Source organism: Pinus tabuliformis, chromosome 8 (assembly GCF_031772625.1).
Source record: "Pinus tabuliformis cultivar Carrire ecotype Pingquan chromosome 8, CPIR1, whole genome shotgun sequence".
NCBI lineage: Eukaryota > Viridiplantae > Streptophyta > Pinopsida > Pinales > Pinaceae > Pinus > Pinus tabuliformis.
In genome coordinates, this window is record NC_142294.1 from 455,374,003 (window position 1) to 455,392,814 (window position 18,812).

The 18,812-nt window shown below is 31.0% G+C and overlaps 1 protein-coding gene across 1 annotated transcript; it reads left to right on the top strand.

Annotated features, from left to right (window-relative positions):
- The first annotated feature begins 6,886 nt into the window (after positions 1–6,886).
- Positions 6,887–8,797, top strand: LOC149236011 (zinc finger CCCH domain-containing protein 18-like). Its single transcript, XM_089368744.1, has 4 exons — positions 6,887–7,655; positions 7,707–8,112; positions 8,307–8,394; positions 8,501–8,797. The coding sequence occupies exons 1-4, from the start codon at positions 6,896–6,898 to the stop codon at positions 8,795–8,797; spliced, it is 1,551 nt and encodes a 516-aa protein (XP_089224870.1). The 5' UTR covers positions 6,887–6,895.
- Positions 8,798–18,812: the final 10,015 nt, after the last annotated feature.

Below are 18,812 nucleotides of genomic sequence, written 5' to 3' on the forward strand. Positions count from 1 at the left end.
GTTATTCACATGGCTCTGTAATTGTTCAACAAATTGAATTGTTGGTTCTTTTTACTGCAATGTTTATGTATTTTCTCACTTAATTGGTCTAATACTGCATACTAAGCTGTAACAATGTTGTATACACACCACAATTTGGGAATGAATTAGTGTTTTGGACATCAATCTAAATTGTTCTTCAAATATATTCTCAAATGTTAGATCTGTTATATGATCAAAACAAATCTAATTTTATTTACGGTGTTCATATTTAAGAAAGAGGCTCTTGGGTTCATAGCATCTTGATGTGCAGTTTTCTGAACCTGCTGCTTTTGAACCAAGTCAACCTGAAACATGCATTCTTAGTTATTCTAATGCTTCAATTATGAACTATGTTACCAACTGCACAGCCAAATTTTCCATGAGTTCTAAAAACATGAAGCAAACAAGACACAAATCAAACCCCTTATTTGGAATTGAAGCCTGATTTGGTATTTTTGAAGAAGGAGTGTTTAATTTAAACTGTCCTAGAATCGTTCTCATCACCAATGCTGGATTGTGAGTTGCTGGCAAGTTTGGAAGTGAGGAATAGGGCATGTGTCTTTGTTGCAGAACCTGGTGGTGCATTTATATATCAGACACCCATATAGCAGTTGTACCTACTGTCAATAAGTTTGTTTTCAAGGAGCTGAACAGCAACTGTGATTAATGCCTGCTTTCACCCTCTAAGAGAAAGCATTTCAAGTTTTAGCTTCTAGTTGTATTACATATGAGATTTCTCACAACTTGGTAGTTCTTATTTACCAAATAGAAAGCACTGTGCTGATGAATTTTCCTGGCAGAGATTAATGAAAGCTTTGTACCATTTTTCTGGGCTATCTATATGTAAGTCGTTTCTCTTATAAATATTGGTAGTTAAGATATGTTAAAATATCAATTTTGCACTTGATTCTGTTAATGCTGGTCTTTTAGATTAAAGTCAAGCGAGTTTAACTGAAAAAATTGCTCAATTCAACTCTCTTCAAGTAGTTCCTGTGGTGTTTTAAGAAACTTATTTGCCCAATTCCTGTGGTGCTTAAGAAACTTATTTGCCCTTGCTCTGATTTTTTTTTGCTTTGTAGTAAATGTAGTGTAATTTAATTTTTTGTAGTAAATGTATTGTAATTTAATTTGACATATCACTCTCTGCCTTATGTGGGTAGTTGGAGATTTGATTTTGATTTTTCCATCTTTTGTTTAAAAACATGTCCACAGGTAAGAGGTTCATACCATACTTCATATATGTTTGATTGCTTGTGTTAGGAAGTTTGCTATCCTGGATCTACTTCCCATGTTTTATGTTTAATTCACAAGACTCTCAAGTTTCTATTAAAACTGGCTTACAACTTTTTCAAGTTTTTACTAAAATTGCCTCTTTGTTTCTAAACCAAGGCCTGTTTGCAGTAAAGCTAAGTAAAGGCTTATAGGCTTATGGGGATTTTGACTTTTGATGCTATTGGATTACTTATTTTCATCTAAGGATAACAAAATGGAGCAATTGATCCTATTGAGACAGACACTGGTTTCTGTTTTTAGAAGGTTCTATTAAAATTGGCTCACGTCTCTTTCATGTATCTACTAAAATTGGTTCGTTGCTTTTAATGCAAGATCTCTTTGCAGTAAAGCTAAGTAAAGGCTTATGGAGAATTTGACTTAAGGTCCTGTTGGGTTACTTATTTTCATCTAAGAAGGACAAGAGAAAGGAGCAATTTTTTCTTTTCATTCCCATCAATTACCATAGCATCATTTAAATTCAGTGATCTTGGCATCAATGCAATGCATATTCAGCATGTTAATCCGGATAAAGAAGCACATTATCTTTTGAAATGGATGAAATATGTTATTAATTTATTAATATTAATGTATATTTATTTTGATTTTTAATTTATTAAACATGGAGAAGATTAAAACCATGGAAGCTTTAGATTTGAGCAGAATTAAAAAAAATGGAAATTTCAGAGTTGAGTAGAATTAGGGAAAATGTAAAGTTTAGAATTAAGTTGAATTTATGTTCATTTTTTAAGCTACACTTACAGGATTTTGAACCAGCGATCTTCACATAAAAAGGATTTGGAATCAGCAATCTTCACATAAGAAGTGCCTTAAAACAATGAGCTTTATCATGGACTCTTCTAAGCCCATGGATTAAATTAAATTAATGTTAATTTATTTTATATTTTATATTATTTTTTAAATATTAAATAATATAACCAGTTTCAGGCTACCTCTAGAATTTGGCTTACCTGAAATTGTTGATATCACAATTTTTTTTTCTTTAAACTGTGATTTCAACAATCTAGGTTGATTGAGAGAACCTGTTACACTCTAATATTGCAACTTCGGGTACTTGAGATTCCGAGATTTGATTTGTGGACAATAGATATAAATAAGAAAGATTGTATGAGTGCCCTTTATGAACAAGTATGTCACTTGTTTATGTATAATATCTCATCACATGCATTGTAAAAGCAGTTAGTTTCATTTTATTAATAATAAAACTGAGAAATAAGATTTTGCAAGTAATCATGAGGGTCAATTGAGTTTATTTCTAGTGTTTAAAAAGAATGATTGCTATCTTTGCTACTCAAATTTAATTGTCATTATATAATGACTTTAAATCTTGTTATACGGTCTTGAACCCTAAAAAAGTCCATGAAATGCTTGATTTACATTAAAAAAAAAAAATACTCATATAGATTGAACAGATAAATTGGCAAAATGCAACTTTACTTTTGAACTATCTCTCAAAGTCTTCCAAAAACAAGTACTATCTAGCTAGTTATGTAAACTGGAAGAGAAATAAATTGAAACTAGTTTCAAGAGAAATATGTGTTATTAAGAATAAATTGCTTATAAACATAGTACAGAAACCTTTCATCACTGATCAATGACCAACGAACAAATCACATAGCATATCAATATCTCTCCAAAAACAAAGATCTGAGAAGGTGTTTGGAAGGATCAGACAACATCATAATGTATTGATGATAATCACAAAACCATGAACCAGTTACTTTTCTCAAAATACATTTGTCCATGTACATGGAATATATTACATTTGTCCATAAATTTGTCTCCCATACAAAAAAACGTAATCATTGCATGTTGGGAAAAATAAAAAATTAATAGGTTCTTCTTTAGTGAAAGAACCATGCTATGATAGACCCCAGAAAAATGATAACAACAACCCATTCACACAATGGGGATTTATATTGATGGTGATCAATGATTTCTGTTGCAGTGGATGGTGATCCTATGTCATATTTGGCATCTACATATGTGCTTAAAAATGCTCTGGACATTATATCAATGGACATCTTTTCAATATCTGCAGAGTGATTGATGGTAACATGTTGAAATTGACAACTCCAATTTATTGCTTCCTTATGAAGAGGTTTTAAATTGTCCTTCCAAACCCGATAGATGCCTTTCATCTAATTACATATCAACTCCGAGTTGGTGAAGACTTCAATATCATTGACATCATGTTGTTTTTCCTCTTTTAACCCTTCAACAAGGGCAATGTAATATGCCTCATTGTTTGTCATCATTCCAGGCACTTCTCTCTTTCCATGAAATAAATGATTTGTTGCCATATTGTAAAGGACGAATTTAATAACAGCTCGACCTGGATTTGGAAAGCAAGACACTTCAATGCATAAACGCCACTTTTGCACCATTTTTTACACTTCAAAAACCTAAAAAATAAATAACAATAAATTCATGTTAAACAAGTAGACAATTATCTATTTCCTAATACTCAACATGTTTTTCAATCATATATAATTTAAAAAAGCAGATAATTTGTGTTCATTTACACTGCAACACTTTCAATACTGGAAACTATTCTGCAGAAAACACATTTAGCAATCACCACTTTATATAGATGAAATGCTCATTATAGGACCCAAATACATCTATGAGTTTTAAAATAAATGATACTCAAGGATGTGAATATTGTATGTAGTTCCCTTATTTTTGGATGTGTGAATAGGACTAATTCTGATCATAGACTAATTCACATCATTCTTTGGTGTGTCTGTTGATAGTAAGTATAGATTCCCTTATTTTGGGATGTGTGAATAGATTAATTCAGATCACAGTGAACATATTGCTTCATTATTCTCAAACATTTATGTATATTAGTCCCCTCACAAAGGTACCATTACACTAAAGGGGGGAGAATTATAGTGTATTATGGTGTGTCATAAATACCATCCTGTACAACATCATCATTTCCCAACATTCTTATTTTTAAGCGACAGCCAGAGTGTGTACATAAGGTATTCAAGGAGCTGAAGAAATTTTCATCCTTTACAAGCCTGAAACTGCTATCCACCAAGGTTTACAGGTCCCCTGACTCGTTTGCAAGGGTTTTGATTAAAAGATGATTGTTTCTAGGTCGAAATTTAAAACACAGGAAAGTAGGACTTCCTTTAACACATGATGTACTCTGATTTGCATAACAATCACATCTTGTCATGCAATTTGTCAAAAGCTTGGGCTACCATCATCTTTTCACAAAGGAAATCACAAGTTATTCCAATTTACGCAAGCATTGGATCACAAACTAAGCTAGCATATGTTTCTCATTCCAAGGTGATGCATTGTGTTGAAGCAACAGGCAAACAGTCTGCCGGATCACAAATACCAGCCAGTGTTCAATAAGCATCCACTTGGTAATTGGAAGAAGATTCCCAACATAGTAGTGGAGCATTAGCTTTCTATTCAAGAATGGCATTAAGGGCATGGTCTAGGTTGAATCTTGGTCTATGCTTCGTATCATTTACACAGTGTGTTCCAATTGAACCTTCTGCATGTGGTTGATAGAAGGTTCAACTGGACAAAATAACCTTGCTCTAAACACAACTATAGAAGCCTGGAGATTGGTATTGGCTGGAAAATTTCAATTGCTTCATTAGTGTTGTGACTTGTACAGGAACATTCCCAACATAATATCTCCAAGAATACTTGGAAACTGCTTCTAGAATTCACTCAACATAAACCCACAAATCTCAAAGGCTATGATCCTCAGGGCAGAAGATAAACTCAACTTCATAACAAATATGGAGTGCCTCTGTTAAATACAGCTCTGTCTACTCAATTAGCATTGCAAGCAAGCAGCCAAGCAGTGGACCAATCTAGAATGGAGGCTTTGATATTGCCATTTCTAGTTTCTACAAACAACACCAACTTCACATGCCTTCAGAAGAATGGTGAGTATAGAGGTGATCGTAGAGAAGTTGCACTCAGAATTGCATTGAACACAAAAACTAAAACTCAAAGACCTGATTGGCATACTGAACAACAAAGGTACATCTTGTTATTCCATTGCCCACTAACTGTTGTGCAAGCTACACTGAAGACAGAGATCTTTGTACAAGACATAGAACAAAGGTCAGAGGTCAGATATTATTACTTGAATACACATAGAATTGTATCTCATAAATAGGCCATAGGCAGAAAATAGAGAAATGCATTAACCTTACAGCCACAGACTCAAATTAGTAATGTCGCAAATCCAAAGGAGTAGTTAATGAACATCCCCTGCCTCTCTAGCTACAGAGAGAACATGAAAATAAGTCCTTTATATCACAGGTTAGCTTAGTCAAAACTTCATCCAAGGAGATTGTTTCATGTATATAATTATGTAATCACAAGTCATTTCAGTGCAATTTTGGAGTGAACTTCACTTGTGTTTGCGGTGTTGGTTTGTCCTCACTCAAGGAAGTGAATATTGTATGCAGTTCCCTTATTTTTGGATGTGTGAATAGGAATAATTCTGATCATAGACTAATTCACATCATTCTTTGGTGTGTCTGTTGATAGTAAGTACAGATTCCCTTATTTTGGGATGTGTGAATAGATTAATTCAGATCACAGTGAACATATTGCTTCATTATTCTCAAACATTTCTGTATATTAGTCCCCTCACAAAGGTACCATTACACTAAAGGGGGGATAATTATAGTGTATTATGGTGTGTCATAAATATACTATATTTACTTGCTTAAGTTCTCAAAACTTGCAGATGTAGTTTACTTTCTGTGGGGCATACTATTCTTTCTTTCCTTTCTAGAGGTAGGTTAAAATTCTAGATAAAGGGAAATACTAGCACAACCACACTAAATGATGGTTTGTGTAGGCAGATAGGAATGTTGACCCAATAGAAATGTACGCTGACTTGCAGAAGATGTAAGCAGTATACTTGAAGTGCTGTGCTACAATTCAAAGTGGTGTTGAACGAAAGCAATTCTGTGAAAAAATCTTACAGCAAGAAAGCACTAAGAAAATGATGAAACCCCTCTGGAAAACTAATTCAGAACACTGACCTGTCTCTACAGCTTGTAAAAGAATGGGGAAGAGTTCGCGCTTCACTGAGTTCATTGGCTGAAAAGGGAATATGAAAAGTACTTAAACATCTATTAGCCTTTTGGACGAGAATGAAATAAAGCCTACCTCAAACATTTCTGTATATTAGTCCCCTCACAAAGGTACCATTACACTAAAGGGGGGAGAATTATAGTGTATTATGGTGTGTCATAAATACCATCCTGTACAACATCATCATTTCCCAACATTCTTATTTTTGAACCCTTGAGGCTTCTTTTAAAATTGTTTTGCCCATTACCAAGTTTCAATGGTTGGAAGCTTTATTGATTCAGTTTCTTTGCTCCCAATATTTGATAGCAGAGAGTTTCAATTTCTGTGTGTTTCTATGAATTTCATGGAGAAGAATTGTTAGATCAGATTAGCTAGGTTGAGTGGCCTTACGATGAGCTTTTGAAAATGCATTGTGTGGTTTTTTCAGAAGTTAAGTTAGTTGTAGGAAATTTAATGTAATGTACTCGTAATATATTGTGTTGCAGTGTACATTATGGATTTGATGTTTCCAGTTGTAGAAGGCAAAATGGATACATATGAAGCAACAAGGATTGTGTTCACAAGGATTCAGAGCATAGAACCAGAGAATGTGTCCAAGATCATTGGGTATTTGCTTCTTCAAGACCTGGGAGATCAAGAAATGATTCGCTTGGCATTTGGGCCTAATACACTCTTACAGTCCATGATTTCCAAGGCCAAGACAGAGCTTGGTTTATCATCTCCGTCCCCTCTTCAGTCACCTCTGCGCTACACTCAGTTTTCTAATTTGTTGTCTCGCTCATTCTCTTCTCCAGCACCCAATGGCTTTCATGGGGGAACTCACATTCCACATGAGCAACAACAGGATTCAGCATTGTTCGCCCATCATGAAGTCTTGAATCCAAACCGTTTTGTAACTGATGAGCACAATGACTTTATCAATTTGAGCCGCCAGCAAAGCTTACCCAGTGATCACAAATTTTCAGACTATCATGACCAGTTACTGAACCTCAGGGATGATTGTCAGCTCCAAGATCATCTCTTCTATCCCACTGAGAATCTTGATTCCTACAGCCTACCAAATGATAGTCATGTCTATACAGAGATGCTCTCTTTCTTGAATGGAAGCGAGACAGGATTGAATCACAGGCGATCTTATTCCATGACAGACGTTTCTGTAAGCTGTGAGCCAGTTTCTTGGAAACCATGCCTGTATTTTGCCAGGGGATATTGCAAGCATGGCTCCAGCTGCCGTTTTACTCACAGTTATTCATGCTCTGACAACGTCTCGAGTTCAATTCCCTTGGATCCCTGCTTCAAAGAAGCTTTCTCTATGGAATCATTGGAGAGATTAGAGTTAGAACTTCAAGAATTATTGAGAGGAAGACGGGCCCTTGTTTCCATTGCTTCCCTACCTCAACTCTATTACGAGAGATTTGGAAAAACCCTGCAAGCCGAGGGATACTTGATTGAGAGCCAGAGGCATGGGAAAGGAGGATACAGCTTCACAAATATACTAGCACGCTTGAAGAATATAGTAAGCCTCATTGATAAGCCTCATGGTCAGTACGCCATTGTTTTAGCAGAGGATGCTACCAGGTTCACAACTTATAGGCCAAGTGAACGAGATCCCTACTATTTGAGTGGTGTCAGCTCTGGATCCTGTCAAATTTACATGAAATTTCGTGTTGAAAGCACCTTCACGGAGGAGGATGTTTCCAACTATTTCAGGTATGTAGTATCAATTTCTATTATATTATCCAGTGCGGCTTTTGTTGGTGGGTGGAAGGGGTAGTTAATACGGTTTTACTAGGGTGCTACGTCTTGCCAGTGACAAGACATGCTTGTGCTAGTTAGTAATTGACACCAGGTGCAGGTTCCGGGCATAAAAATATCTTAAAAAAATATATTGTTGCCCCTTTCAGGATATACGGACCTGTAGAGGATGTGAGAATTCCATACCAACAGAAGCGTATGTTTGGATTTACAAGCCTGAAACTGCTATCCACCAAGGTTTACAGAACTCAAGATGATTAAAAGATGATTGTTTCTAGGTCGAAATTTAAAACACAGGAAAGTAGGACTGCAGAGTAGATTGTACCTGGGTTTGGAGCTGCAGAGCGGAATTGCAGAGTGGAGGAATTGCAGAGCGGGAGGCCCCAGCTCGAGGAGGAAGGTGAGTGAGATCCCGTGGGATCGCACCTCCTCAATTCGAATTGTAACCAGCAATAACTCTCCACGGCTGCCATTCCAGCTCGTCCCCGATCTGTCAGGGGATGTCAGGATTTCCAGTTGCGATCAGATCCATTGTCAGGGAATGTTAGGATTGCCAGGGGAGGGTGGCGGAGCTAGGGGAGGGTGGCGGAGGGTGGAGGGATTGCCAACTGCCGGAGTCGGACGATTTTCCGGGCGGTGATGGAAAACGGGCCATTCCTCTACCTAGGTAGACTACTCCAATTTTTTCCCGTGTCATTCACATTTTTTTTCGAACCAGGATAGGGAAATTAATAATAACACTCCCAGCCACCCCGGCTAAGTCCGCGTACCCAGGCTGAGTCCGCGTACCATATGGAAAATTAAAAATTAATTGTATAAGTAATTTTAATTTACTTGAACAGGTTATGAATTAGGAAACTAGTTTCAAAAACTAGTTTTAAAACATTCGTGCAACTAAAAACACATACGAAAAGATTAGGGAACGGAGGAAATGAAATGACTGGTTTAATTATCGTAAATGGAGAACCATAAATCATAGTTTTAATAGGATTTTGGAGAGCTGCATATTATGCTTTTAGAGAAATAGCGTCGGGAAAGGTTGCGATTACGACTGGAATTTATAGTGCTCATTGAAGATTTTAAATGTTCAAACAGTGAAGTTGCAGAACTGGGTAGGTTTTTTCGTGTTCTTCCCGCCTTGAGACAAGGAAGCAGTAATAAAAAAAATATTTGGGAACGAAGAAGGGGAATGATGCGCTTGTTCTATTGATTCCATACCCGACACTTAGAGATCGTCGTTACAACCAGGTGCCATGATGGCTATGCTAGATGGAATGACTGTAAAACAATTTTTTTAGAAAAATGATTGTGCTTCTTAGGGTAACCTAGTTTGAAAATGTCTGGTACATAAGGATTAACTGTTATTTTTGGAAAATATTTCTCAAATCCCTGGTATGTAAAGACTACTTAACATCCAAATCATTATTTGGTTGGCAGATATTAGTTAATGTTTTGAGAAAATATAGGGCACAAGGATGTAGGTAAAATATGTTTATTTTTTTTAAGTAAAATAATTTTTTTGAGAGGTTTTTTTGAATTTTAATGTAAATTATCTATATTTAGTGAAAAGTGAGATTTTCTTTTGAAATGTGTAGTTTTGTATAAAAATAACTACATTATAAGTTTATAAGATATAGGTCTTTGTTGAAAAAAATATAACTAACTATGACTTTTTTTTAATTCTAATGCAAACTATTTACATTTAGTGAAGAAAAGTGAGATTTTCTTTTGAAATGTGTATTTTTGTATAAAAATAACTACATGTGTTTATAAGATAGAGGTCTTTGTTGAAAAAGAGATAAGTAACTATGAATTTTTTTGTTAAATAGAATGGATAATTTTGTGATGTTCTTTGAAAAAGAAAACACAATGGTTTTGTGGTTAGTCATGGCAAAATATTTCCATGGTGTTGGTAAAGATTAGTTATTTAATAAATTCATAGAAAAAATTTACATGGATTCACATCATGCATTTTCATGGGTAAAAAAATTACTTAGTTATGAGAAAAGATAATAACTTATACAAAGATCAAACGCACAGAGACAATCTACGTTATAGGAATTTTGTTTGGAAAGAATATGTTTTTCTTGTGCGTGAAATATACTTCAATTGTGTTAATTCATTTGAAAGAGTTTGCAAAAGTTGAATGTTTTGGTGGATAAAAAGATAAGTTAATTGCCTTAATTCCTTTGCAAGAGTTTGCAAAACTTACATGTTTTGGTGGGTAAAAAGATAAATTATTTGTGTTTTATAAACTATTTTGGGTTCTTGAAAAGAATATGTTTTTCTTGTGCGTGAAATATACCTCAATTGTGTTAATTCCTTTGCAAGAGTTTCCAAAAGTTGAATGTTTTGGTGGATAAAAAGATAAGTCAATTGTCTTAATTCCTTTGCAAGAGTTTGCAAAAGTTACATGTTTTCGTGGGTAAAAAGATATATTATTTGTGTTTTATAAACTATTTTGGGTTCTTGAAAATAAGTATCTGTTATTTGCACAAATAAACAATCTTTTTATTTGAAAAGAACACACATGCATAAGCATAGAAACAATAGTTAATTTCATGTTTTTTGGAAAAGGGAAATTATTCTCATATTTAACATAAATAAGTTTCATGTTTTGGTGGGTAAAAAGATAAATTATTTGTGTTTTATAAATTAATTTGGGTTCTTGAAAATAAGTATCTGTTATTTGCACAAATAAACAATCATTTTATTTGAAAAGAACACACATGCATAAGCATAGAAACAATAGTTAATTGCATGTTTTTTGAAAAGGGAAATTATTCTCATATTTAACATAAATAGGTAGACCCTCTTAAAGGAGAGATGTGTTGCATACATTAAAAAAATACTATTATGATAAGCTCTTGTATACACAAAGAATAGTCATGTTATAGAGATATGTCCTTTGCATGGATAGAACTATTGAGCTATATTTCTTTAGAAAAAAAACATGTGATTATTTTTATGCTATCATAACTATTACATTAGTTTTTTTTGGAATAAGATCATGTATATGCATGCATGATTTGTATTAGCTTTCATTTAGAAAAAATATACATTTGTATGCAGGAAAAGATAGCATGTTGTGTTAGCTTACATTGGAAAATATTTTTTGGGAAAGAAGATGAATTTACATGCACAAAAACCATAGTATTGTGTTGTTTTCCTTGGAATATATATATGGGTAATGTTGGTATGCTTTACTGCATTAGTTTTATGGATAAGAAAATAGAAACATGTGTTTTCATGCTCTATTGTGTTAAGCATTATTTTGGAAAGTGTATGCATTCACATAGGAACAACATTCATTTTGTTAGCTTTCTTTACACATTTACATGCACCAATAGTTGAAGGGCTAGTTCTCTTGATAAAATTTATGTAATTCACATGCACGAATATCATAATTGATGTGTTGGTTTCTTTTAAAGGAATTCTGAGACAGTTGTAGTGATTTGTCTTGCAAGAGTGTGTGCACAATTTTTCTTGGAGAGCGTGTGCTTGTGTAAAGGAAATATTAGTTAATGTGATATTTATTTTATAGACATGCTTTGATGGTTACATGCATATAACTATATGCATTGTTGTTAAAAGAAGCATGTCGCAATATTTTTCGTACATTTCATGAATGTATATGAATAGATGGTAAGCATTAGATTTATGGATTGGTTAATTAATACTTTATGTAATCATGATATCGATATCAACGTATGTTGACGACAACAATGGCAGGAAAGGTTATGTTGACGACAACAATGCCAGGAAAGGTTATGCTTAACATGGTGGCAGGTAAATAAATAATGGTCCATTTGCGAGTTGCAGGATGGTCCACTAAAGGAAAGGTTATGCTTAACATGGTGGCAGGTAAATAAATGATGATCCATGCAAATGAGTGCGAGCTACAAGATAGTCCACTAAAGGAACAACCAGGCCACAAAGATATGAAGATTTGAGAGATGTGGGTAAATGATATCATGGTGATTGTAATAAATTTATGTTAAATATGTTGTATTTGAATGATATTATCTTGTAATATTTTATGACAATGGTTAACAGATGAACTCGTTTATAAACCATTGAGTCATGAAATTCCTTGCCTGATGTGATGTTCATAATGTTGACATTATGTAATTAATTAATTTGGTTAAGGGAATCATGAAATGGATGCAAGGTTTATCATACAGTTTATGTTAATATACTACAACAATGGTTGTTAATGGTTTTGCAACTTACTATTCCTCAAAAAGTTACACTATGTCCAGATAAACATTCTATCTAATAGCTCTCGAATAGTAATTTAAATAATTATCGTGGATAGTTTGTGTAAAAAAATTCTAACTACCTACATTTTTGTGTAAAGTCTCCAAAAATATTACAATTATTTTGATAATTTTAATATTATTGAAATACATTAAAACAATAAAATGTCATATAAATCTATTTTTTATTAATTAAGTAATATTTCATTTTTTCTTTTTAATTGAACCTAACAAACTGACATATATATAAATAATAGATAGATAATATAATTAATATTAATAATTTAATTAAATAATTTAGGAATTAATATTAATTAAAATTAATTTCATTTTAGTACTAATATTCCCTAGGTATAAAATCAATTTCAGATTAGATTTATTATTTCCCTAGGTTAAAATTAATTTCATTTTAGAATTAATATTAATTTCATTTAGATCTAGGTTAATATTAATAAAGCAAATTAATAATATTATAACAAATTAATAAAACAAATTAATAAATCAAATTAATATTAATACAAATTAATATTATTCATATAATATTAATAAATCAAGTTAATATTCTAGAATTAATATTTCCCTGGGTTTATATTAATTTCATATTAGACTTAATATTAATTTCATTTAGATCTAGGTATAAATTAATTTCATATTAGAGTTAATTTTAATTTCGTTTAGTTCTAGGTATAAATTAATTTCATTTTAGAGTTAACATTAATTTCATTTAGATCTTGGTATAAAATTAATAAAACAAAGTTATATTATAACAAATTAATAAAACAAATTAATAATATTAGAACAAATTAATTCTATATATTAAATCAAATTAATATTAAAACAAATTAAATTTATATTATATATATATATATATATATATTAATAAAACAAACTAATATATTAAAAATTTTAAAAAGCAAATTAATTTTAGATTATATAAAATTAATTAAAATTAATTAAAAATTAAAACAAATTAATAAAAAAATTTATAAAATTAATTAAAATTAATTAATTTTTTTTTATAAAATAAATTAAAATTAAAATTAATTAAAATTAAAATTAATTAAAAATCATTTCAGCCGACAGTTTGTCATGTTTTATCCTCATCTCTATTTATTATTTCTTTGTTGCTCTTCTGTCATCATCATTCTCATATCTTGATGATGGATCCCATTTGGGATTTGAAACGTTGGTACAAAAATGTTAAAACTGTGGATTCTCCGATCATTGATCCAATAGATAGATTTTTTTTTCCTTTTTTCAAATCATATTATTTAAAAATATTAACTTTAAACATTAATGTTTAAAAAACTAATATAGGAAAATTTATAAAATTTAAATAAACAACATTCTTTCTAATTCTTTTTCTTAACCATAAATTATCAATATTAAATAATTTGGAAAACACGCTACGAAATATGTATTCATGTTAAACAGAATTAACCATAAATTATCAATATTAAATAATTTGGAAAACAACGCTAAGAAATATGTATTCATGTTAAAACAACGCTAAGAAATATGTATTCATGTTAAACATAGGAAAATTTATAAAATTTAAATAAACAACATCTTTTGTGATTCTTTTTCTTAACCATAAATTATCAATATTAAATAATTAAAAAAAAAAACAACTCTTAACAAATTTTTATTCAAATTTTATAACGTCCCATATAATAAACTCTAACTGATGTATTCTAAAAACAAGTTTTCAAACACAACTATATATAAAAAGGGGTTTAAGGCCAAATGTTATAAATTACACATATCCACGACATTGCAAAAATATCAATTAAAAACGTTGTAATAAAAAAAATTAGCTATTAAAATACTAATTAAAATTTAATATTATATTTATTTAATATATATAATATTAAGTTAAAACTTTTAAATATGGTTTAAAAAATTATAAAATATATATTTTTAAAATATTATGTTATAAAAATGATATCAATAATACTAAGTATTGAGTGCATGTAATTTCATATTGAAAATATTTTAGATTCAGAATAATATATTAGTAGTAGTGTGTGAAACGCAGCCATTTTAGAAAGTTCATAATAATTAAAATTATTAATTATTAATCCGTTTTTAATATTTATTATTGATTTTATTATTTTTAATTTCATTTTTAAAAATTTAAAATTTAATATTAATTTTCAAAATATGTTTATTTTATAATTTAATTATTACTATGGACAAGAGAATAATTTCTAAAATTTCAAACTATTTTATGCTGTAGTTTAATTATTATGTTTGGTTGAATAAATAATATTAAATAAGATAAATAATATTATCATTGTGTAATATAATAAAGAATTTTATAATATATTTATAGAAGTTTTCAAAGTTCAAATATTTAGCAGCGTTAATAAAATTATAATAAAAGTTTTAAAGTTCAAATTGTTATCATCATTAATAAAAATATATCATAATGATATTATAATGATATTTTGATGTGGTGAATTGCTAAAAATAATGAGATATTAAATAGTACATTAAAAAGCAATTCTTTAAAATTATTAGATGTAAGTAAAAATGATTGGTATATTTGGTAATTTACGTAACTATCAATTATTAAAAATAACCACAATAAAAAATATTAATTTAAAATGGTTATAAATATTATTTTAATATAAATTTAAAAATAATATAAATTTTAATATTTATAAATAATATAATTTAAATTAAATTATTAGGTAGAAAAAATGTTACATAAATAAAATAAATTAAAAAAAATATTAAATTTTAATAATAAAATATTTTAAAAATTTAAATAATATAATTAATTTACATCGACGAGCTCGAAGGTTATTTAGAGGAAGCAAGATGTGCTGGCACGATCTTAGGTGGGATAGTCGTCATCCTTCTTCTCTATGTTGACAATATTGTTCTTCTCGCAAAGTGCCCATCTGATCTTGATAAGCAACTCAGGCTTCTTAAGGATTTCTGCTCTACCATGGGTATGACTATTAACACTGACAAAACAAAAGTTATGATTATCAAATCCAAGAAGGACACTTATGCTAATTTTATGTATGACAATAATAACTTGGAAGAAGTGTATTCTTACAAGTACCTAGGAATTGATATTCATCACAAGCTCAACTGAAACTATAGCATTGAGAAAAGGATTAATGGGGGGTGGAAAGCTTATTTTGGTCTTGAAAATAATTGTAAAACGACAAACCTCGTAATGTGGGATAAAAAGAAGTTCCTTTTTGAAACTTTAGTCACTCCTGTTATTTTATATGGATGTGAGGTTTGGGGTTGCAACATCTCTAGAGAATCCTGAAGAAAGATTGAGCAAATCCAGAAGCGTTTTATAACGTATAACCTGAAAATTAAAAGGGATACACCCTATCCTATTCTCCTTATAGAAGTACGTATTTCCCCTATCGAGAGCCTAGCTATGATTAGGTTTCTGTTGTACAAGCACAAACTCAATAGCATAGGAGATCATAGACTTCCTAAGCTAGCTTTAAATTCTAGCCAAAACCACCTAAAGCTCAAATCGGGGTGGTATAAAGACACGAGGGCCTGGTTAAACTATTGGAGATCAACGAGAATGATGCATTGCAAAAAATTAATAACATTAAAAATATTGTTACTTCTAAGTTCAAAGAAAAAATGTGGTGTGAGAAAGATTTAGTTGCTAAAAGAAAATTAAGTTATTATAAGAAGGTCATCAACCCCACCCTAGAAGATCAAAAGTATCTCTCTATTTTAACTAGCTCAAAAAAGAAAATTAATATAGTGAAGATTAGAACGAATTCTCATGAGCTCCATAATGAAACAGGTCGTTGGGAAGTTCCTAAAACACCATGGATGGAAAGGATTTGCCATCTCTGTGAGAATAGGAACATCGAGGATGAAAACCACTTCCTCTTAGAGTGCCCCACGTACAACCACATTAGATCTCAGTTTCATAATCTTTGTCACAATACTGACCTTCCTAGCCTTTTACGATGTCAAAATTATAGTGAGCTCGGGAGGCTTCTCTCCAAGCTTTTTGAGCATAGGAATACAATCTTAAATCAATTTGGTCTCAGTGGACATTAACCACCACCATTAACCACCACCACCACCATCATCATCATCATCATATATATATATATATATATATATATTTCAAAATATGATTTGTAAAATATTAATTTAATTTTCAATAATTATTAAGTAGATGATAAGGGTTTAAATTTTTTTGGAATATTATAGAATATTAGTGCTAGTGATATATCAAATTTTGAGGTTTTTAAAATTTTTTAAAATAAATTAATTAATTTTACAAAAATGTCATAAAAACATGAATTATAGTTTTATGAGCATATAATACTAGTAAGTCATGATATTGGCTATATATATAATTAACAATATTAATAATAATTTAAATGATGTTATAATTTAGTGAGTTTTTACAATTTTTTTGAATTTGGGTTTTGGTCATTTAAAAAGGTTGGTTGTGGAAAATTATATTATATGTAAGTTTACTATGGACCTATTATTTTACACTTCCACCATCTTGGTATTGCAAAAGTGATATTCTCTTTTATTGGACTATGTTTTGTGAATTGACTTAACCCTGAATTCCACTATGATACTCATTAGAATTAGTTCTTAAATTAGACATTTCCAAATTTTTTTAACACTAATTAAGACATATATCTTATTTTCTTCTTTTAACTCTTTATTTCCTGTATATAAACGTTTTTTTTTTTTCAAATTAAATTTCAATCACCTCCTTCTAGTATCTTCATTTTCTTTATTGTATTTTAATTTTTCATCTCCCCACAATTATCATTCTTATTTTACAAAACTAATCTCTTCTGCTGTAACTATCCAGCATTTATAACATCATGAAATTAAAGCTATCTTCATTTTATTTATTCTATTTTAATTTTTCATCTCCCCATATTTATCATTCTTATTTTATAAAACTAATCTCTTTCCCTCTAACTAACACTGAACATTCATAAAATCTTGAAATTAAAGTGAATCTTGAATAAAGGTGGCAAATTGAATGAATGACAAACCACAAATATCATTTTTATTTTGCAAAACTAATCTCTTCCATTCTAGGTAACACTGAACATTCATAACATCTTGAAATTAAAGTGAATCTTGAATAGAGGTGGCAAATCCTTTTCTTTATTTTATTTTAATTTTTTCTCCCCACAATTGTCATTCTTATTTTACAAAAACTGAACATTCATAACATCTTGAAATTAAAGTGAATCTTGAATAAAGGTGGCAAATCCTTTTCTTTATTTTATTTTAATTTTTCTCTCCCCACAGTTATCATTCTTATTTTACAAAACTAATCTCTTATGCTCTAATTAACCCTAAACATTCATACCATCTTGAAATTAAAGTGAATCTTCTGCTCTAAATAACACTAAACATTCATAACATCTTGAAATTAAAGTGAATTTTGAATAGAGGTGGCAAATTGAATAGATGACAAACCACAATTTTCATTCTTATTTTGGAAAACTAATATCTTGAAATTAAAGTGCATCTTGAATAGAGGTGGCAAATTGAATAGATGACAAACCACAATTATCATTCTTATTTTGCAAAACTAATCAAATTAAAGTGAATCTTGAATAAAGGTGGCAAATTGAATAAAGGACAAACCACAATTATCATTCTTATTTTGGAAAACTAATATCTTGAATAGAGGTCAAAAATTGAATAGATGACAAACCACAATTATCATTCTTATTTTGCAAAACTAATCTCTTCCACAATTATCATTCTTATTTTGCAAAACTAATCAAATTAAAGTGAATCTTGAATAAAAGTGGCAAATTGAATAGATGACAAACCACAATTATCATTCTTATTTTGCAAAACTAATATCTTTCGTTCTAACTTACACTTAACATTCATAACTATGGAGCATTACTACTACATGGAGAGCTGAGGCATCTTGCAGAGACCTTTAGGCTGAGACTTGTATGATTGCTAAGATGTTGGTTGGAGATGACTCATGGGGCTCATGATATTGTTGTGACTTTTGGGGACTTCATATATGGTGGACTTGGAGGATCTGATGCATTGAGAAGCTGAGGTCAGAGACTTTGATGCAGGATGGGGTGCATACTTTCAAGTACATGTGTGGGAGTGGCTTGAAAGAGTAACTTGATGTAGAGGATCGATATGAGACACTTTGGAGTGATGGAGTTACAATGATGAGGATGCTTTGGTGACTACACTTGGGCATGGGTTGAGCTGAGACTCAACTACTTTTGACACATGGGAGCTGATTGATCTATGATCATGGGTAGCACATGGGTAGATGAGACAAGTGTACACTTGTTTCTATGGCAGACTTGAGGGATGGTACATTGCAGATATGATGGAGGGTGTTTCATGGACCTGGATGTGGCACACTGA

Excerpts from the sequence above, each read along its gene's own strand:
- LOC149236011 (XM_089368744.1), top strand. The coding sequence starts at position 6,896 with ATGGATTTGATGTTTCCAGTTGTAGAAGGCAAAATGGATACATATGAA. Across the intron at positions 7,656-7,706 it reads TTTTACTCACAGTTATTCAT|CTTTCTCTATGGAATCATTG; the intron begins GCTCTGACAACG and ends GCTTCAAAGAAG. Across the intron at positions 8,395-8,500 it reads TGAAACTGCTATCCACCAAG|AGCGGAATTGCAGAGTGGAG; the intron begins GTTTACAGAACT and ends TTGGAGCTGCAG.